This window comes from Anguilla anguilla, chromosome 8 (genome assembly GCF_013347855.1).
Source record: "Anguilla anguilla isolate fAngAng1 chromosome 8, fAngAng1.pri, whole genome shotgun sequence".
NCBI lineage: Eukaryota > Metazoa > Chordata > Actinopteri > Anguilliformes > Anguillidae > Anguilla > Anguilla anguilla.
In genome coordinates, this window is record NC_049208.1 from 26,931,067 (window position 1) to 26,953,691 (window position 22,625).

Consider the following 22,625-nt stretch of genomic DNA (forward strand, 5'->3'; position numbering starts at 1 on the left):
GAGACGAAGAGACTTGTGAACAAAGCAGCGGTGACGTCTGCACTAAGGTAGGGCCAGCTGGGTTTGCTCTATGTATAGTATCAGTGCAGGCAGATTAAAATGAATGAATTATATGTTGGTTGCAGATTAAACATGGTGTAGGTGTTGGACTTGAAATCGTATCTGTTTTGATTGCTTTCAGACCCAGAAACACGATACATTCGAGCGACTGGCATTGGCAGTTATCATCTGGGATGTAATGGTGCGTCGCAGAGGCAGCAGCTGCTGTGGAACTGACGCGTTTGACGGGTACATTCCAGCGCCACTACGTCGTCTTAAACTGAATTGTCCGTTATTGTGCAGTCCTTCTGGACCCTGTGTAACTGCTTTACTAAACACAGTTCACTTCCCTTATGTCTTAATGAGGAAACTGTCATATTTTCATGTGGACTGTGACCTCCGAAACAATCCCTGGACAGCTGGCTAAAATCAGGACGTTAAACGTGCGAAAAGTTATCTTCGGTTCACATTTAACCACTATCGACAAATAAACAATGGAAAACTGATGTCGTATCTGTTAAAAATGTTAAAACATTTACACACGAAACTTAAAGCATTATTTACATGTGCAGCCTTTGCTCTTAGTGAGAACCAATTTACTGCTGTTTAAAAACTGTGACGTAATGCTCTGAATCTCAAAGAACGCAGAGTTTCCCCCGAAACTTCAATACTCAGAAGTTCATTCTGTTTCAGAAACTTTGCATACACTTACCCAGTGGATGAGACGTCAGCTCCTGTTCTTCCTGTTCTCCTCTCTCCTTAGACTATACCCGAAACCACTATGCCGGTGAGGAGATAGCTCCCTCTTCTCACAACTCTCCCTGCTGCTGTCTCCAAGGTAACAGTCAATCTGTTTTGGTTTATTAATAAACAGTGGGGGAAACAGGACCCTCAGTTGTTTGTGGCCTGTCTCTCACCCTGTACCCCGTCAATGCCTCCCAAACGCTCCCCCTCTTCTTCCAAGTCCAGCCTACAAGAACATCTGAGACGACACGGGGCACAGAAGGGGAGGGTCCTCTAGGAGCCGTTGACATTATTAATGCCCTTGCTGACGAAGCTGACCTATATTTAGTCACTGCACAAAGCAGAAAGCCATGGTATGGCAGCTCACACAAGTGAGTTAATTATGTTAATGACTAGCTGAACTGGAATCCTGCTTTAAGCTGGAGGTTAGGCCTAAATATGAATCTTTGCACACCAAAATGTTTGGTCTATCCATTATCAGGGCCATTGTAAATGCACTTAGATTCACACTTAGGTTTTATTTATTTTCCGTTTTCTTCTTTTTTGATCTGAGTTTATTGTCTGAACCACATCTTAAAATTCAGTGTACAATGTCTACTTTAATGATTTGAACAGATTTATTGTGTTAACCATGGAAATGAACAGAAAATGGTATTAATAGATGGTTGTCTTGGCACAGAAATGAGAGTAAATGGCAGGCATTACAGTAATATCGCCATGGATAACTTTTGGTGTGACATTTTCATTGAGTGCCATTTTCAAAAAATGCCAGTAATTGGGAGAGCATGAGATCACATAGCCACTAGATGGCACTAGAATGTCATTAGACAACAAAGTTTAGTGTTGAATGATTTTTGTATTACCATTTATTTCTGCTTCTCGTTCTTTTCAGTTTCAAATGGGGAATGCTGTTGTATATTATATTTAATTTCAAACTACTATGTTCTGACTGAAATTATCCTCATCCTTGAAAAAGAAAAGAAAGGATTTGCTATCATTATATTCCCTTATTTACTCCTGTAATTTTGAATAAGATTAACTATTGCATTTGTTCATGCTTAAAACACATTAAGGGATTATTAAGGGTGCATGGGGCCTATGCATATGACCTGCTGTGCTACGCTTAGCCCTGGAATGAAGTATGGATTTTTTGTACCATCTGCCCAGACTAGGTGCCCAAGTCTGAGAACTGAATGTGATTTTCTGTGAAAAGGACAGACAGAGAACATTGGGACACTGGTTGCATCTATGCAGTTTTTGCATGAATAAATTGTAAGGATATTTACAGCCCCCTGAGAAGTGTGGATTGTCCCATAAACTGTAGATCACAAGCAAATATATATGCTTATTCTGACATCCCCTCCATGCAGCAGTAGATTAATTGATTGGTGAGGATGATTGCTTTGGCCAAGCCTCTCAGGTGATACGAGGTGTTGATGTTAGCTTGTTCATTATCTTTCTTTAGTTTGTTTTTCTATTCAGATGGGAGTTTTTGGTTCATTAACTCTGCTGATTGGCTGACACCCAGACTGCTGTACCATCAACTGCAGAGATTAAGTGAGAGTAGAAGTGGGGTGGGGAGGGGGGATAGGAGCTTCTCTTCATCTAGGGCCAAGTCCGTCGGAGTTTGTGCATCTTTCCACTGATTTCAGAAGAAAGGAATTCGCTCAGGTAAAACAGTGCAGCTCTCTGTCTCACTCAGCCTCAGTCTCTCTCTCTCGCTCTCTCTCTCTCTCTCTCTCTCCCTCTCCCTCTTCTCTGGCTGCCGCTTAACTGCTCCTTCATCTGTCTCTCTTAAACCCCTCACTCTGACTCCCTTTCTCCATACTCTAGTTCACCTGTTCTTTCTCTCTCCACCTCGCCTTTCCTCACCCAGTTTCCACCCTTTCTCAGTTCCCTCTTTCTGTGACTCTTGTCTGTCTGGGTCTCTCTTCTTCAGTCTTTACTTGGCAGAAAAACAGTGACACGTCGGGTGTAATGGAGCACAGATAGATATGTATCTAGATATTTATGTATAGATATGTATATGTATAGATATTTAAATATGTCAGTTGCTGTGCTGATGGCGATGCACGGTCCTCTGCTGCTCTGACAGACAGTGGGATTTCTCTGTGGGTTAAATAAGGCCTGTAACAGCCTAGGTTGTTTGCCAGTCTACCAATGACCGCAGGAATGATTCATATTTTTCTTTGTTTCTGTGCCAGAACTTTCACTACAAATCAGGCAGCAAAGCAGGGATTTACTTTGTCAGGTCAATCGCTGAAACATCGCTTTGTTTATAGCATGCCATGGACAAGGATGGACTTAGAAAAGAGTCGGTCTAGTAAAAGGGTCAAAGTGTGCTTTAAAATGTTTGTGTTTTGGAAATGTCAGAGAGAAAGAGAGAGAAGCTGGCACAAGCGATGTGTTTTCTAGATTAAAGAGGTGCTGCTTGAAAAGGCTGGTACGTCTCTTGTAATCAGTCTTGATTGCATAAAGCCTTACTTGCACATCTTTGCTTGGGCCTGAAAGTGCCAGCTTGATCCTGACAGCAGGGTCCTTCAATCAGCGAACATAGGAGTCAAGCCTAGAGAGCCAGTAAACTCAAAGGGCCACCTCTTCAGGGGAAGAGATAGAGGGGGAGCAGGGTTCCCTCTCATCTCTGTGACCCGAGTTGGGTATGGACATGTCCAATGGCGAGGCCGTTGCTAACACTGCTGTACTGTTAGTCAGGCATAAAATATGGCAGATGTACTGTAACCATCTACAATGGAGAATGGAGTTCGCAGCTGGGTGTAACAGTTGTCACTGTGCGCCCGTCTCCTGAAGAAGTTTTAATTATTTTAATGAAGTGTGGTTCGGAGGAATCCTTGAACGGCCCAGTCTTTGCCTGTGTACCAGTCTGTTGCTGCGGAATAATTCTGCTTGAGCAAATAGTTGGCATCGAGCGCTCATTTGAAACTATTAAGGAATTATCAGTGAGACGCATTCCTCGTGTGACCCAGTCCTGTAGGAGAAGGGCGGTGTCAAAGTGTTCTCACTCCCCATGCACTCTCTGAAAAAGGGTTGTTTTGATTGTCTTCACAGGGCAACCCTTTTTGTTCTTTATGGAACTCTGTTGTCGGTGGTAAAAGTATGGAATCTCCCATTTTGGACCATTTTGTCCAAGTACTAGACTCCTTGGTGGAACTAGGTAGGGTTCCTCTATAGAGACACAGAGGAGCCTTTTGGAACCCGTTCTTCTGTGAGAGTGTGGCTCTATGGGAATTACAGCCAGTGAGGGGATGGGGGATTGGGGTAAACTCACCTCAGTCTGGCTTTCTTAGTGGGCAAAAGCCAATACAAGAAAGGCTTGTATTATGGAAGTAAAAGAAACAAAAAATTTCAAGGCAGGCAATGCTTTGATTTGTCAGTCATCTACCAGCAGTAAAGGGAAGTACATTTTCAGCTGAGATTCAGCAGTGTGGTTCCCAATGGAACAGCAGCTGTAATGTTATGTTGTGCCTTTCTCAGTGGGTTTGGCCATTCAGTCCTGGAAGCTGGCCAGTGAGTATGGCGTCCTAAAGACCACTTGTGCTTCCAAATCTGGAGAAGATTTAATTGGCTCTGTCAAGATGCTAATTAGATAAATTGGGTGTTGTGATTTCATGGGACACAGCAGTCTTCCAGGAACTGGACTTGAACTGACATGCCTGTTTGTCAGTTGTGCGATCCAGGATCTCCCGTCTTCGGCGCAGAAACCATTATCTGATTGCAGTCACCTGAATATTTCAGGCTATTACAGGAGTCTGTCCGTCCCGATGACGAGGAGGGGTGGAGATGGAACGCTCCAGGTTTGATGCACACATACTATTTTTGCTTTAGTGTTGGTTGCCTTCCATGTACAGAGTCAATGTACCAGAGTACCCCTGTCTGATGACAGGTGCTGATGAAAGGCCTTGCGTCCACATCCAGTCTCCGTTCCCCTCTTAGTTCTCCCCCCAACCCACACATCCAGCTCCACCCTTCTTCTTCCCTCCTGTAATCCTCATCTCCATGGATACTGGCGGAACACAAGGGCTTGCTCAATGCAGCTCATTTGCATTTCTTTTTGTCCCTTCCCAAGAATGCAGGACCTTAATTGAAGAGGCGGGGTCCCATCCGTGCTGGTGCTCCTGGTGGTAACAGGGCCGTCTATTCACCACCCACGCCGCAAAAATAAAAAACAAGTCAATCTTAACTAGGATTTTAGTCTTATATTTAGACTTAAAATCATATTTCTGTTACATCTTTGCTAAAATAAAGACAGACTGCCAGCAAGGTGAGACGAACTAATTTCAAGCTTGGCCGATGGGGTAAGATAATTTAAATTTCAAGCAAAAAGTAACTTAAAGAAAGTTAATATTTTCTACTTGAGAGAAAAAAAAAAAGTTTTTAAGTCTCATTAAAAGACAAACACTTGTTGAGACAGACTTTTCTTGCTTGTGAACCCTCTGCAGGTTCTGGGGAAGACATCCCTCCTTGTTTCTTTCCCTTTCTGAAAAGTGACTGATGATGAACAGACAGAATCGTGAAGCCCCTTCTCTGTAAAATAAGTTGGTGTAACTCATGCCTGCAGGTAAGAACAATTTGGCAGGTCAGCTACGGTCTCGCTGTGTTATCTTTGCGTTTTTACAGGAATTCAGTTCTGTTTAATCAATCCGAAATGTGCACTATGCACTTATTTTTATTTCACCTGAGTTAACCACTCAGTTTATCCCTAACAAATATTAAATAACATTTCATATTTTATGCTGCAGTGAACAGTAACACTTAAACCACATGTTAGATTGATTTGTCTCTCAGATTATTAGAAATTCTGTAACTGAATGATATTTAATTTAGTTCAATTACTGGAATTAAATGACACAACCCTGTTTCCAGTAACGAAAACATCTCCCGTAAACACACTCGCAAGCATATTCTTATCAGCTATCATACCAGGTGAGCCAGAGAGACACAGTGTACGGTACGCAGAAAATAAACAAAGTACATGCAGTATCATGTGGACTGGGAACAGCTTTCATGTTGTCAGCTACATAGACTCTGCAAACACTTTGAGGTATTTCTTTTTTCCCAGATGAAGCCCTGACTGCCCTATGGTGTGAGACACTCAGTCTTTTCACCTGCTCAGTATTCACTTTTAATTCTGTCTTTGTTTTCTCTCCGCTGATAAATCACTTGTCCCTGGGGGTGCTCTGAACATTTGGAAAAGCAAACATTTATTTGAGGCCTCTTAAGCACTTCCCTTGCTTTTCTCCCATCTAAAAAAAAAGTGCTTTACTCCCCTGGATATTCCTAATAAATCAGGATCCCTGGCAGCACAGAGAGCATTCTTGCGGTCAGCCAATCAGAGCTCTGCTCTCCGTAGACTCTTCCTCGCCCAATCCTTTGCTGCTCTCTGTGGAAACCCCAGAAAAGAGTGTTTTATGTGGACTCATTAATGGTCCGCTTTGAAATGGAAAAGCAAGTCTCTTGTGTCTGTTGGGGTTTTTACTGGGTGCAGTAGATGCACGGTGTTTAAAAATGTCTGTCTGTGCAGCTTACAGTCTTAGGGTGCTCAAACACGGGCAGGGTCACACGTTGCCCGCACGGGCACAATGGCTGTTTATACACCATCATATTTTCCCATCTTTTCTCTGTCCGCTGTTTGTGCAAAGCTGGGCTTCGAGCCACGAGGGATCAATTTGTCTGGGGACGAGGTGCCGTTCGATGGCCTCGGGTCTGTCATAATATTTCCACTGTCTGAGTTAAATATGGCAGCGGGGGTGAGTGGTCTCTCGCTCCCGCTCTCATTCCCGCCTTCTCAGAGCGAGCAGCCCGGCTGGAAGGCCTGCTTTATTGACTTTTGTGCACTCATTAATCTGAGTGCCCTCCAGCTCCAGTCTGCGCCGCTAACCTTTGCATTGTGGCGCTCTCCGAAAACACGGCCATTCATCAAAGCTGGAGCCAGAGGAAGGTAACCAGATAAGAGCTCGCAGAAGCCCTCGCGCCGAATATCCTCCGTATTGCACAGTCGCTTCCGAACGCTGGAGGAGCCTCAGCTTCGAGTAGATACTCTATCTGACCTGTGCTGTAGGACTTTATCTTGACATGTCTGCAGTCAAGAACCATGTGCCTGACTAATCTGGAAACCGCTATCGAACATAAATCTGATCCCCATCACATTTCATGGTAAATCTCTTCTCTCACAGAACTAATCTCTGAGAGGTCATCATAGGCCAGAATTCCTCCCTGTCTCGTATAAATGCCGACCTGTCAGTCTTTAACTGTCCACCGAGGTGTATCCCGGGAGTGGTAAACAGGCACTCTCCCCCCCCCCCCCCCCCGTGTTCAGGACAGGGTTGGGGTGGGGCGGGAGGCAGACTGTGAGACAACCCAATGACTGCCACTGGAAACCTGTTCAGGTTCTGTTCTGCAGCTCAAGTTCAAATGGCTCCCAGGTTGATTGGCTTTCTAATGGAATGGGGCTTCTGCTGTGATCCTTATCCAGCAGCAGAGAGAGCTTGTGTGGGAGGGAAGGGGCGATGGGAAAGTGAGACTGAGGGGCTCTGGGATGTGCTGCTCCATTCCTGTAATGAGGAACGCATCACTTTACCCATGGTGCACTCTGTCATGAGCGTCCCGCGCTTGTCGAGGCACGCCTAAGGGGTTGTGGGATGTGGACATGGAGATATCATCAAGCCCACGCTCTGCACAGGCACGAAAAAGCCAACCCAGACAATTCTTCCATTATTACTCCACAGTCAGATCCCAAAGGAGGTGACTGGGATTGAGATTAATCATTGCAGAGCGCTGGATTCGTGTCCGGCTCGGATAATGTGCTGGGAATATCGGATGAGGCAGTGGAGACGAGCGAGAGGACCCGCTTTGCGTTCCGAATCCTAAAATCCAGTTTGAAACATGCATTCCTCTGCACTTAGTCAAGATCCTTTCCCACATTAGAGTTGCAAGTGGGGAGGATTTGCCTTGAGGGATAACGCTGGCCTCCGTCTGCACTACTGGATCCATTTGCTTTACGTGTTGACTGGGTACAGCGCGACATACCCAGATCGTATTACACCTGCGGATGAAGGGGACAGCAGGTTTTTACATACCGCTTTAATATGATCTTCAGCAGTAAGGGTGAAATACAGATTTTGCCCACAGAAAGGATCCCTTTTTACATACGAGCTGTTGGCCGCCTGGCCTGCGCGCGCGCGGGGAAGCCTGCAGCTGGCCTGCTGTCATACTGGCTGCAGGCTGGGATCGCAGGTGCGACCGCAGCGCCGCGAACCGGCGGAGCCAGCATGGCTTCCCACAGGAAATCAGCGAGCCTCGCTCACGTTCTCTCTGTGACGGCAGGAAATGTCTTCCACCTGGATGTGCGGCTGAGCGTCCCCTACGGAGCACGCAGGCGGGAGAAACGGGACCGCTCCCTTCCCGGAATTCTGCTGAGCGCGCTCTTTTTTTTTTTACACACGCACGCACGTGGGAGATGTTTTAATCTGATGAAGTCAGAGAGTTGGTCACCAGCAGCCAGCTCATTGTTACATTTTATTCTGGTAACTAATAGCAACATGCAGTAAGGGCGCGTTCTTCTTGAATGTGTGGATCGATATCCATTTTCCACATGCTGGTACTTTATTGAGGTGGAGGGCAGGACCAGGCTGTTTGCTTCCTGGTCTGAGTTTCTGAGGGCAAGGGTCGGTTAATCAGTCATGGGTGGGCTGTAGGTGGGGTGGTACTGTCTGGGGGGAAGGGGAGGGGTGGGGTGTTGTTGTGGTGGAAAATAACAAAATAACAGAGTTGGGTGTGTCGCAGGTAGACGGGCTTGTAATCCACTCCACCCCCGCATCCCCCCAACCCCTTCCACTAACTGTTGCCGGCTGTGTTTACATCCTGTGGTGCATGGTTAGACAGTGACTCTAAATGGAATTGTTTGCATAAAACCTGAGAAAAAAAGGCTCCTCCCTCTGACAGCATAAACCCCACCCCTTCCATCCTACTCCCCACTGTTTGTAACTGAGTGCAGTTGTTGTGTCTGCCCAGCAGAGTGCGCCATTGGTTGGGGGTGGAGGGCTCATATAGTTATGGGCATGAAACCAGCACATGGCACTGCCACTGTGGTCCTAAGGAAAGCTCTTGTCACTGAGTGGCAGCAGTAGGGATGCAGCTGTATGGGGACGTAAAACACGGACACTGTTCTGGGCTGGAAGATATGGGGGACAGGGTGCAATTTCAGTTAGCAAACACATAGACTTCATCAGGGCAAGGACATGCATATAGCAAAGGCAACACTTATCATGAATACCCTGACTGCCGTGGAGTTCTGGCGGAGGTTTGAGACGGGAGTTACGCGTCCGGGCCTCCTCTCCTTAATTGCACACTTCTGAGGTGAAATTACAGGGGAGCGTACGGTTCTGCATAGACATTTGCACAGTGCAGATGTGCCATTTTCAGTATGACTGCAGAGGTGCCTCATTATTATCCCATTACTGACAGCAAGGTCTACAACATTTACTGTAAATCGTGTCCTTGCACCTCAAACTGGTGTGTGACGAACATTTCGGAGCTAAAATGCTTCCGTGTATGACCCACGTGTATGGGCCTGAGGCCTGTTCATCAGTAGGGAGACCACACACTGCATGCTCCATTCCTGCTCTGGATGAGGAGCTCTAGCTGCTGTTGAGGACAGAATTTTCAGATACGAAATGCCAGGCTATATCTCTCAAAGTAAAGGCCAGGAAGGTCAGCGTTTTAGTGTGCTACAGTATGCTTCCTCTGGCGCTTCTGTGCATGCCTGTTTGCTGAGCTGTGCTTTATGACTTATTGTCACTTAGATATGTGCAATTTTAGAATGTGTTGAAGTAGATTTAATGCGTCTAACATTACACCGCACTTATGTTACATTTCAAGAAGTGGAATAAAATAATTTATGGTCAAATACGTGCATTGTGTTCACTTAAGTGAATAAATACATATGTCAACATATATTACAACTGAGATACACTGTATTACACAGTAACTAGAGATATAAAGAAATTAATTAATAATATTCATATTGTATATTCTTTGGAGAACTGAAATGGAAGGTTTTACAAGGAGCTGTAATTATGAACAAAGTACACACATACTTTTCAGAACTATGACAGAAGGGTGAGCTTTTTGTGGGGCTAGAAATATGAAGGGATCGTTTTTGAAGGTCCAGCTGGGCAACATAAAGAGTATAGCTGTTGGGCTTTGGGCTCACTGTCTGTGATCAGTTATAAACATTGTGTGCCGGTCTGGGGTGCAGTGCACGTACTGTGCGATGGCGTACCAGTCTCTGCACCTGACTGAAGGGCATTGCTGGACAATATGTGAGGAATGCACTGGGCTCGTTCCATCAGGAAAACACCTCATATTATCCAGACCTGCCTCTCCTCCATGAATGAGATCCTTTGTGAGTTCTAATTTAGAACAGAAGCACCTGAAAAGATGGTGACAGCAGAAATAAAATCAGCTAAGATATAGTCCGCAGTATGTTTTCCCAGTGTTTCATTTAAGTGAGTGGTACACTCAAAATTTATGTTCATTTTAAGTTCATGGTTTTGTCCTGTCACCAGCTGCATGAATATTGCGTGGGGTTGCGTGTCAATGCAATATTTATATGATGATGCACAGGAAGATCTGAAGAGAACCAAAGCAGAAATAGTTTTAATTTTAAAAAATGTTTATTCTTTATCATTTATATTTTATTGTATGTAGTTTAATCTTTGAGCCATCTTCGAGTAAATCAGGTATATAAATGCTGGTAAGGTAAATGCTGTGGATATGTATTTTTTCAATGATCAAATCAATCAAATCAGCACACTCACAATGCTAAACATCTTTAAGGGATGCAATAAATCCGTCCTTGAGGCAAAGTTGTGGTAAAGTTCTTAGGCATTACTACGTGACCCAAAGCCACATTTTTTTTGTAAAATCAGCAAGGCTGGAGAGGCAATGCATGCGAAGGCATGACTCTGGTCAGGCCCGGGGAATATCGAATACAGACGAGCGTAAGAAGAAAGGCTGGCCAATCGCCTCGCGCTCTCATTCCGCTGCATTCTGCAGACTGTTCTGTTGCCCGTTATGCATGGCTGGGACTCAGATCAGAGTCAGACTGGCTTTCCTGGAAGATGTACTGTTTCTGTTCTCATTCCAGTTTCCAGACACCATCATTCTTGTGTTAGAATTATTCATGACAGATGAACAGGAACGCATATTCACCATTGCTCCAGTATTAAAGCCTGTATCTTTGAAGTTTCTCAATTCCAGGCCCTCCTCTTAACTCAAACGTAATAGAATATGATGGGTACAATGAGAGTAGGCGATGATTTTGCTCTCTCTCTCTCTCTCCCTTCCTTCCCTCCCACTCTCTCTCCCCCTCCTTCCCTCCCACTCTCTGTTTCTTCCCCCACCCACCCCCCCCCCCCCGTCTCTCTCTCTTTGTTACGAGAACATTTGCCCTCTGATTTGTCCTGCACATGGCTTTCATGTCGTGATTGTGGTCTTATAAAAAGCATAGGCCTCATGCCCAGAGAAATCCATGGGAAGCTTTTTCCAATGCTCGATGTTTTGAAACACCATCTATTAAAAGAGGAATTCAGCTTTTAAAAAAAGAAATAAACAGAAGAAGAGAGGAGTGTTGAATGTGAGGGCACTACCTCCTCTGCCCAGCAAAATCCTGGGAATCTTTAAAATTTCACATGTGTGTGCCACACCTGGACTGGAGAACTGTCAGGCTCAGCCTCAGGCAAGAGGCTGCACTTTCCCAGGAAAAAGTACTTCCACTGTGTACACAATCCCCATCTGCAAAGTTCATAACTGAACTGTGGGTTGAAGTGCTAACAGAATCCCAATCTCCCAACATTTGCACACTGCATCTTCTTTCGCAGGTTCAAAGGGACGAAAAAATAGCAGCAGATAACATATTTTAAATTATTCATTGAGCAGCTAAAATGTAGCCAGGCTAAGAAATGCTGCGTCTTATAGTTGCCAGTCTTTTCTGTTGATAAAGCCAGGCTCTTTTAATGAAATTAAAATGCCGTTTTTTTTTTTTTAATTCCTGCAGGACTTCACACTACATTGTATACGGCATTGTACTTTGCTACAGCCGATGCTTAAAATCTAATAATAACTTTTTGTGTACTTACTGCAGTGTGTAGGCTACTTGCTGCACTTAAGCACATTGGCCAGTCAGACACAAGTTATAGTTGATGCTGAGGTCACGACCGACCACATTTCCCATGCTATATGCTATAGCATCTTCAGTGCCCCTCCGTAAATGACGCATTTATAATTAAACAGTACTCGAAGGCGTTTCCCCTTTGGCTTCGCGTTTCACCGTTCATAATTACTATAACGGTACTTTTCTGGCACTTTTTATAAATAGATGTTGGAAGAATGTTTTGCGTTCATGGAGAAAAGCACGCTTTTGTTTCCGCAGCTCCTGCGTCCGGATCTGGTTAGCAGTACATTTCTGAACAGCAAAATCGCAGCGCGGGCGGCCAGAACCAGATGTGTCCACGATAGTGGCCTGACCCTGCTGTGAACGTAGAGCTTAGTAGCCAGGTGGGTGTTACCGTCATCGTTACACTTTGGTTATCTTTCTGTGTTTGGGAATACATTTCACTTGTATCCAAACTGGCTAAAAGTTGAAACAATAAGCTTGTTTAATCGCTCAAAATGTATTTTCTAACGTAATAATACTGTCATTATGATATGTTTTTGAATCATAATACAACCCATCCTATGGCTGTGTATGAGCAAATCAAAGTCCAATGGTACGCCATTTTTATTCAATTTTTTTTGCCTAAGCGAGGTGGGGCTACTGTTTATATTTACTTCTAAGTAATGGAATTAGCTCTGTTTCTTTTTATTATACTACGGCACAGCAGAGGGATCCTGAATCACACAGGACCCAGTATATTTTAAAATGGCAGTTTCTCCCACTGTCGCCCTGACTAATCTCCAATCCAAATCCCCTTGTGTTCCATTCCTGGAACCCAAATGCATGTAGTTTAATGAAATGAGGAAGACAGCCAAGTGTTGACTGAAGCTGTTGTGATGGACTGAGCCCTACTGCAAGCTGTGCTCTCACGTTGAGAACATTGTCAGTGACTTTTCTGCTTGTTTGAGTGCATTCTGAAAGCGAATGATCCGTCTGGGTTGCATGGTTGTCAGGACGAGGCTCTGAACCTGTGGCCGAAATAACTTTTATTTTGTTTATTCAGCTCCTGGGCAGGGCCCTGCCACTCTCCCCTTGGGGTACATTTTATTGGCCTTACCCCAGGAAAAAGGACCAAATGATTCATGATAGCGAGATAGAATGAACTACTACTGGTCTTCTGGAAAAATGTGTGTCTCCTAGGCTAGTAAATGCCCCTGGATGAAGGTTTGACAAAGTGCCACCCACCCACACTAGATATTTCTTTTGTGATGTATCGTAACTGGGACAGCCAGGGACATGGGATGTGCCAGGACAGGTATATCTGACCTGGGTAAATCTTAATCTGTGCAGTTTTACTCATTCCATCCAAATCCAGATATTACTGCAATATCTGAGGTATATGGTAATCAAGTGAGATCACTACTGCTTTAGTACATAGTAGCTGCATATTAGGTGTATGATTGAGAAGAAATGCAATAATATGCAGAACATTGCTGTAAAAATCGTTTGTATGTAGTGACTGCATAGATGACCTGTGAATCATGGTTTAAAAATGGCCTCTCGCTCATTCTCAGCAGGGATCCTAAAATGTAATTTAGTTGTTTCCACGCGGGCTCCGTTCCAAAAAGGGGTGTTTAACTGGGACAAAGGCTAGCATTTGTGACCATGCAAGTGCTAAGAGCGCGCGTATGTGTCACAGAGAGAAATTCAGCGGCAGACAAGGAAATCCAGACAAGAGAAAACAAAAAGCTAGCGAGGGGGGAAATGCACTGCGCAGTGGAGGCTTTTGTGAAACAGGCAGAGAAGGTTTTCCCTCAGAGAGCGAGTTTATCCCACTGGACAGGTGGGATTTCCTATCTGCTGCCTCTGCTCTCTTCCGTCCAGTCGCACAAAGAACCTAGCACAGAGGGCTGCTTATAACAGGATTTATTTACGATGGGGAAAAAAGTACAGTCTTAATGTGTGTGTGTGTGTGTTTGTGTGTGTGTGTGTGAGAGTGTGTGTGTGCGTGTGCGTGTGTGTGAGTGTGAGTGTGAGTGTGTGTGTGTGTGTGAGTGTGAGTGTGAGTGTGAGTGTGTGTGTGTGTGTGTGTGTGTGTGTGTGTGTGTGTGTGTGTGTGTGAGTGTGTGTGTGTGTGAGTGTGTGTGTGTGTGCGTGTGTGTGTGTGTGAGTGTGAGTGTGTGTGTGTGTGTGAGTGTGAGTGTGAGTGTGTGTGTGTGTGTGTGTGTGTGTGTCTGTGTGTGTGTGTGTGTGTGTGTGAGGGGGGTGGGCGGTTGTTGATGCCAGTCCTTTATGCACTGGGCTGTAATTACCATTGGGCAGCACTATAATTAGTGCTGAAGATATAGGGATGGTAGAAACCTAGGATGATGTAGGTAGGTGGGGGTGGGGTGTAAAGGTAACCATGCTTGTTTGGAGAACCTGTCTGCTGTGGGCATACTATAGATTTCTCTTCTCATGATGCACTGTGACTCCCCTCTGTTTTGATCTACCCTGATTTTGTGGTCAAAGCACTGGTCTCATGAACTCTGTATTATTTTTTCTCCACAAGAGGCAATGCTGTGACAATACTGTTGCTCAATATTCTTTCAAAATGTGTTAAAACTGTATTAGGACAGTAAAAATAAAAATGTTCGACAAGAATGTTTCAGTGATAGGAAAAATATGGCAAGATTTGCCCTTTCCTCTCTCGTGAACCAATTCTTGTTCTCTAAATGTGTTTCCTGTGTGATTTAATCAGCAACGAAGGAGTCATTGAACATTTAGTTCAAGTCAGCTATTCACCATCTGAATTTACCAGTGTTAATATGATAAATGCAATGTCCTTGGTGTATTATAGTATTGTTTTTGAAAACCTACAAAATTGATTGAATATTGGTTAAAGTTACTGTAAGAATCCCCTCAGATCCACTGAACAGTGGAAGTGTCTGAGTGGCGAAGGGTAATGTAGTCTTACCTGGTGCTACTGGAACAGGATTCATTTAATGGTATCTCGATTATCTGACTCCAAAATAATGTTTTAACCTTTCTTCTGTCTTAACAGTTTCACATAGTTGGAGTCTGCAAATGATCTGCCAGTAGTGTGGCTCTATACAGGTTGCTATCTTGGTAGCATATCCAATGAGACTGAAAATCTACTGTGTATAATGTGGCTTTAATTAAAGTTATCTTGCAAGGAAGAAAGCAGATATCAAAAAGCATAAGCAGTCATAATTAATGTGAGATTAGCTCATATTCTCGGATTCTCTTGTGAACGAAGACAGCAGAAAAAAATGCCATTAAACCATTTTTACTGAAGTAGCTTAACTGCGTAGCTAGCTAAGTTAGTGAGCTGTCAAGCGTTTTTTTAAATTTTTTTATTATTTCCTATTAATTTTATGTATGGGTGGACAGTGTACTGACCTGAAAGGGGTCTTCATCAGGACATAAAGTGCTGTGTCAGTCTTGATCTGTGAAAGTCTATTCCAGTGAAGTGTTGAGTTAAACCCCATTTTTTTGCCAGCGCTTGTTTAGTGGTCCTTTTTTGCTTGAGTGTTGCTTAGAACAAATGGCATAGCAAAGCAGGAATCAGACATTCCATTTGTTTATGTATATGGAACCCCGGGACCCGTTGTTATGCCTGTTGCTAGGTAGGAGGCAAAAGCGGGCTTTGGTGAGTCATGTCCCAAACTCCTCCTGATGATGCAGAGTTCAGCCCTCTCGCAACTTAAAAAGCGAGAGAAAAATGCACACAACATGGCTTTCCCACTTTCTGACATCCAGACTTCTCTGGGAACTGAGAAAGCATTAATTACTAGATCACATGGGCTCATGTCCCCCACAGATGGGCTCAGCCCAAATTGTAGTTATTTATGCCTGCTGAAAAGCAGGGCGGGCGGACCTGTCGCCCGGAGAAGACAGGCAAAGCCGAGGAGATCTGTCTGCGTCACCCAAAGCAGGAGAAACGCAAACACGCTCAGCTAAAAGGCCTTGTGCTCACAGGATGTCATGAGGCACTTTAAATACAAATTTGCTTTCTGGCTTGTAATTAACTTAATAACCATTATCAATCTCTATTTTTGCTGTGCCTGATGATGATCTTTACAATGCGCATCTGTTTCTGAACTCAGCATGCTCTCCATCAACAAAGATTCTATATATAGCTTTTGTCCACCAAAGAGCACTATAGCCTTTAGTTAGACCTAAAATCTTAAATAACTACCCGTCATGCCGGAAGTTTCAGATTTATTTTCACCAGGTTATTTGGTGACGTAAGGTAGACCGTCCATCGGCTAGTATGGAGTTACATCTGTGTAACGTTTGTCATTGTTTCCCTGAGGGACCCTGGGATAGAGAGATAGCAGCATAGCTGACCCGGTCACGATGTCTGCGGTTGGTTGACAACATTGTAAATACTAGCGCTGCAACAGTGGAGGATACACCGACAATTTAAAGAGGGCAGAGCCATTAGCACTTTATTTACGACTTGTGCGTGGGCAATCACTGCACATCAGTTCTGGAATTCTGCACTATTCTGTTCCTTTACCATCAGATAATACGTGACAAAAAAAGGATCCAGACAATGATCTGTTGCGTACGGTACTTTCAGTTGCAGAGGAATGCCCCGATGCAGACTGTATTTCCTGGTTAAATATTAATCGTGAAGAGAGCTGTGGGTTTAGCTCAGAAGTTAAAAAATGTTATACGTCAATGTGGATAGCTAAATCAACTAAAAGGGCATTGGAAATTAACTGTTTTCTGGGCCCCTAGTTAACAGTGGGCTGAAATGGAGTCACTTGACATATTACAAACTAAATTTGGACGGTGTATTTTGTTGGTTACAGTCAGTTGCCATGAGGATCTGGATGAAATCCTTGTAGGCAGTTTGCATTTGCAACGGATCCTACATGCAGATGTAATGACTAGTTTGGCACCAGCCTTAATTACCAGGGTGTGGCAGTGGTGATCCTGGCCTGTCTTGCATAAATCATATCCGCATTGAAACCAGATGAGCGGTCTCCAGTTTCCAGTGGCTGCCTCCCGCACAGACTGATGTAACATCCTCTGTTCTTCGTCGAGCTCTGTGACTGCTCCGTTACGAAACAGGAGACACGGGATAACGTGTGGTCCAGGCCCCACCGAGCCCAAGGAAATTTCCCCAGGAAGTGCTCTCGGCAACCGAGGGGTTAAGCGGGCCATGTGATGCCCCCCGCACGCTTGTTGCCGTTGGTGACCAGGTCCCGGCGAGGTGCGGACAGCCGACGGTCCGTACAGTGTTGTCAGCTCAGAGGCAACAAAAGGAGTGGGAGGGGTTTAACTTTTGTCTCGCCACTTTTTTCCTCTCCCTCCCCCCCTCCATTATGTGTGCGTGTGCGTGTGTGAGTGTGTGTGTGTGTGTGTGTGTGTGTGTTTGTGGGTCTGCCTGTTACCGTGTGTCTGTCAAACTGAAGATCAGGTTACGGGCTGCATAGCTCACCTGCAGCTCAGGAGCTGTTCAGACCCTTTTTTGGCGGTCTTCAGTGCGTACCCATATCTACCTGTCCACCTCCTCCTCGACCCTGTCCCACAGGTCCTCTGCTGTCATCAGGCCACCCGGTACCGCCCCTCCCCCCACGCAGAGGTGACTTCCTCTCTGCTGTTTGTTTTGGGGGCTCAGTGCCATTTCTGTGCTTTTTCTGTGGGGCCAGCATGCCTGCAGTTAGGAATGTTTGCAACCGCGCCTCGCTGAGGAGGAGAAGAGGGGGAATGTGAAACACAAGAGTGCGGAGCAGAATCGCGTGGAGGGAGGAGGAGGAGGAGGAGGAGGAGCGGGAAGTGTGTCTTTGTAAGTCTCTTGTGAAGCCCAGAGGGGATCGTGGTACCGTGTGTGTTTATGTTTATGTAAGCATTACTATGCCTATGCATGGGTGTGTTATATGTGCGTTTGTATGAGTGTGTATAGTGCTGCGTGTGTGAGCGTTTCTGTGTCCTGTGTGTGGGCGTGTGGGCGTGTGTGCGCTGGGAGGGGGGGGGGGGGGTTCCAGTGTAGAACATGACTTCATGTGCTGGAATGAGCAGAGAATCGCCAGCTCTAGCTGATCTGAATTTTGTTGGGAGCTCAGAGGATGAGAGTCAGCCAGCGTGGGGACGGACAAACACAACAGAGCGCTGAGAGAGAGCGAAAGAGAGAGAGAGAGAGAGAGAGAGAGAGCGAGGGAGAGAGAGAGAGGGTGTGTATGCGTGTGTGTGTGTGAGAGAGAGAGAGTGTGTGTGCGTGTGTGTGAGAGAGAGAGGGCATTACTCGCTCTGTCAGCTCTGAGGGATTTCTCCGCTGTCTGAATCACAGCGCGCTGGAGCCAGTGTCCCTCCCCTCAGCGTTGAGACCGAAGCGGCGGCGCTCCTACGCAGGGGAAATGGGGCGCTGAGACAACGGGCTGGCCGGGATTACTTCTGACAAAACAGCCAAACAAAAGAGGTTTGGTTCCCTTTTTTTTTTACTATTTAGCTTTCTTTAACTCTGCTGCGCGCGGAAATCGTTTTAGTTTCCCGTCGTCCGTTTCCACGCGTGCTCTGCTCCGACCTTCGTGAACTGGCTTAAACAGCTCTGCTGAACCTTCGCTTCGCCGCGGTTTCCGCCGCACCGTGTTTCGCACGTGAAAACGGAGCATCGGGGAATCGGTCTGCATGACAACCGCTAGGAAGCTTGATGAAAAACATGTGTGAATCATGCACTGTGAGAGCTGCTTTCCTCCAAGATATTCCCTCCTCCTTCGGATATAATTAGAAAAAGAGCAAAAAAGAGAGAGCGAGGAACCCCTCCACATTTTACGGGCAGTCCCAGCGTCCTCATACTTTGTTATTGATGGTACTGTTGCTGTGTGTTCTTGTGGGAGTGCATTAAAACATCTCTCTCTGCCTCTCTCACTCTCATTCTCTCTCTCTCTCTCTCTCTCTCTCTCTTTTCTCTCCCTTCTGTCTTTATTGGGACCCACAAGAGCAGGACAGAGGGCGGGACGCGCCTCGCGATGTCCCGGCGGAGTTCGGTGGGGGACCTGGTGCCCAGGGACATCACAGAGATCCTGGCGCGGGAGAGCAAGGCCAACAAGAGCAAGAGGAAGCAGGGGGCGCCCTTCAGCCGGGCCTTTAGCTGGCTCAGGGGCACCAAGAGGAAGGGCGGCGGCAACGGGCAGAGCCGGGGCGGCCGCGCGGGCGAGGGCAGGGCGGGCAAGCAGAGCCCGCAGGACCACGGCTCCGCTAAAGGTAAGGCCTGGTCTACCGGGCGCGGGGCGGGCGGTGCTGGTCTACCGGGCGTAGGGAGGGGCGGGCAGTGCCAGCCCTCATAGGCTGGGGCTGTTCCAATTGCACAGGCAGATTTATATCAGAACTCATTAAAGGTGAAACACTGGGAAAGTTTTTGGTTGGTGTCAACCATGTGAAAAACAACTTTAAGCCCCTACCAAACACTGAGAGGACTCGACAGTGTTTTTTAAACTGATTCCAAGTTCAAGAATAAAATCGGTTGAGTTGGCAATCATTTTAAGAGGAATGCCCATGTGATTTGGTTGTAAAATGATGACCTTGATGCTCAGTGTGAAGATATATAATGGAATAAAAACAGCAGTTCTTTTTCCTGAAGTCGGAGGTGATCTGTCAAAAAAAATCAAGATCTACATCCCATGGGCTGGGCAGGTATGGTCTTGCACAGCTAATCATTTGTTTACCTCTGCATTTTTGTGCTGAAAATGTATTTGACCACAAGGTTAGCTCCCTTTCATGGGTCCTGTTTCTCAGTCCAGTCGAGATCCTTCCAGTGTTCCAGTCTCTACTGCCATCGTCACATTGCATGGTTATATGCTCTGAGTGTTTCATGTACTGCCGTTCAGTTCCAGCGCAGCGTCCCAGTTTAAAGAGCAGATAAGTCTCCCTCGTGCTGAAGTCTGAGGCACCTGAGCGCCCGTGTGGGCGAGGTCACGCGTGGCTGAACCCGCCGGTGGCCGTGGGCGCTGGACGCTGGGCAGGAGGCCTCAATTATAGGCCCCGGTTTGCCTTGCTTGGCCTCTGTGCTCCTATGACGTGCTGTGCTTACTGTGTGCGGTTCTGCTCCGGTAGTGTGGGGGTTTGCACTGTTGTCACCAGAATGTCTGAGGTGTGCTTTCTGAATGGGCCAGCTCAGCAGCTCTCCTTGCTTCTTGAGCTGGGGTGATGGTTTGTGGGCAGGGGGCGGGTTGGGTGATTGGGAGGGGCTGTTCATTCTTCTGTGGGGGGTCTGTCCATTGAAACGAGACTGGTCCCCCTCTAAACGTTCTGTACAGAGCAGCAGAACTTCAGAGGCGAATTTCCTTTTATATTGAAACTTTTGAAAAGGAACTGTCCAGCTGTTGGCTCTGGAAGGGGAAGAGTCCTTTTGGATATTTTTATGTGGCACACTGCTCTGAGTACCTTGATGGTTTACTCAGATGGAGTGAGGGTCATAGTGGTGAAAAGATATCATTTGCCATGTATATGTGTCCTACTACTATCGCAAAGTGGAGAACTTTGCCTCCATATCATCTGTGGCTTCCGTACTGAAAAAAAAACAACTTATACAACTGCATTCTGTCCCACGGAGGCCTCATCTATTCATCTATGAGATGGTGCTACATCATGTCATGATCTTGAAACACTGTGGTCATAAACTTTAAAAACATGTTTACAGCAGAGAGAGCTGTCGGCCCTGCAGGTGACTCAGACCTTGGTCTTAAAATGTAACCTCTAACCTCTCCATGTCATAGAGGGATGACAAAATATGGCAAGCATTCTCCACTCTGCTTATATTTTCCTAATTACAAACACTCACCCTGTCATTTGTGTGCATGGGGGAAGTTTCCTTTCGGTTTTTCCTGAAACAATGTGAAAGTAGAAAAGAGACGTTCACTGCAGGCTAATGGCTGAGTGCTGAAGGAAACCAGGAGTTCCTGCCGCACATTCTTGTAAACTTGCTGGGTCACTTTCTTGCTGGCCCCAAGGAGCTCACAAATATAGCCTTCAGAAGAGGCTGGCTGGACCGGGGGGGTTCTGCTCCTCGCCCCGCCCCATGTGCGGTTTCCTCTCACAAAGGAGTGTGTGATTTTGCCTGTCTCCTGGAGGCCATATCACAAGGTCAAGAGAGAGAGAGAAAGAGAGCGAGAGATTGCGAGAGGAAGAGCGAAAGAGAAAGAGAGAGGGAGAAGTATATTTTCTGCTCCCTTGGATACGGTCCATTGTTTTTTCTTCATCGTGGAGTCTGTAGTGAATCATAGTTTTTTTTTGGTTTCTCTTCCCAGAAAGCTGAGGCTTGACTCTTTGGCTCTGTTGGGTTGAGGTGCTCAGCGCTACGAGCACCACTCTCAGGGCCCTGCGATCCGGGGAGAAGATTACGGAGACACAATGCTTTATTGAGCCCGAGCGATGGCTGCCAACTCTGTCCAAATGCTCTTTTAATTAGAGCGGCTTCTTTGCCGACCGCCCCTCCGCTCTGACGGACCTCGCGGGTCCGTGGATTCCCTGAGGCTGCCTGCCGATTACTCCTGCTGCCCTCTCGCTGAGCTGTTTGGATAAGAACCCTCCATAAGGCAATGATTGTTCAAAATGCCTGAGTCATAGACCATGTGTGTTCGTTTCTGTGGCCCCACGTGCACATGCATCCATTTCAGCGGTCGTGCTCGCTTGTGTGTGCGCATATGCGTGCGTTCGTTTGTGTCTGTACAAATACTGCTCCTCAGTGTCCAGACATTGCTTTGTGGCAATATAAGACATATTATTTTTTTATTTATCTGTGTCATATTTTATATTTCAGTTGTGGGGCATTAAAGATGTAGATCATGAAGAGAGAGATACATGCTCATTGAGAGACAGCTGAGGTTCCTGGTTCCTACTCCCTCATGTGTTTGACTTCCGAAGTCTGCCTGAAAGATTTCATGTGGTACAGAGGCACATTTAGTGCAGAATTCACATTTAGCACTATTGTCACCTATTACATCACTATCGTTCGCTTGCCAGACACCTTCGCCCAGGCTGAATCACGTAAATAATTAGTTTATTCGGCTGGATTCATCAGTAGTGTATTGCTTAAGCGGGTAACAGCCCTGTTGCAGCTGGGATTCAAACCCGCAGCCTTTCTGTCTCAGGACCAGGTCAATAACAACATGTTAATCCTCCCATCGGGGTCAGGAGTGATCTCATCACACTTCGGTACTGTATCTGGGAGATCTGTGTTGTGGTGTCAGCCAGACAAAGGCCGTGTAGCACATGCCACAGGGAGAGGGAATTACTGAGAGGCATTACAGGGGGAGAGAGATGTGCAGAGTCAGCTGGCGCTCGGGCCGCGCGCTGTGCAGACCGGGGAATGCGATGATAGCGGCGCGGGGGGGTGGGGGGGTGGGGGCGGTGCGTACGCGTGCCCAGCGCATCAGCCCTTAGTGACCCCCCCCCCCCACGCAGTCACACTTCCAGTTGAGTTGAGAGACACCATGCGATTCTGAATCGGGCCTACACGGGCACATTCTGGGCTTACCGCGGCGACCGGCCTGCACTAACAGATAGCGTCACCTCGCCGCGGCCCCCCCTGGCCGGAGCGACCTTCCGGACGGGGGATTTATGTGACTGCAGTTCAAATCCCGCCTTCTCTACCTCCCCCCCCCTCGCTCGCTGTCCCTCCAGCTGGGCGGCCCCCCGCGTAGCTTCGGGGAACGGA

The 22,625-nt window shown here is 46.4% G+C and overlaps 1 protein-coding gene across 3 annotated transcripts in view; it reads left to right on the forward strand.

The window, feature by feature from the left end:
- The first annotated feature begins 3,648 nt into the window (after window positions 1–3,648).
- Window positions 3,649–22,625, forward strand: part of kiaa1522 (KIAA1522 ortholog) — a 68,096-nt gene continuing 49,119 nt past the window's right edge. Inside the window, exons 1-5 of one of the 3 annotated variants that reach the window (XM_035427849.1) lie at window positions 3,649–5,359; window positions 12,233–12,357; window positions 17,623–17,759; window positions 18,261–18,389; window positions 18,915–19,174. In XM_035427849.1, the coding sequence (XP_035283740.1) occupies window positions 18,940–19,174 (235 nt within the window). In that variant the 5' untranslated portion in view covers window positions 3,649–5,359; window positions 12,233–12,357; window positions 17,623–17,759; window positions 18,261–18,389; window positions 18,915–18,939. Of the gene's footprint in view, window positions 5,360–12,232; window positions 12,358–17,622; window positions 17,816–18,260; window positions 18,390–18,909; window positions 19,175–22,625 lie in introns of those variants that run through there. The other 2 variants (XM_035427850.1, XM_035427848.1) reach the window with 2 other exon arrangements.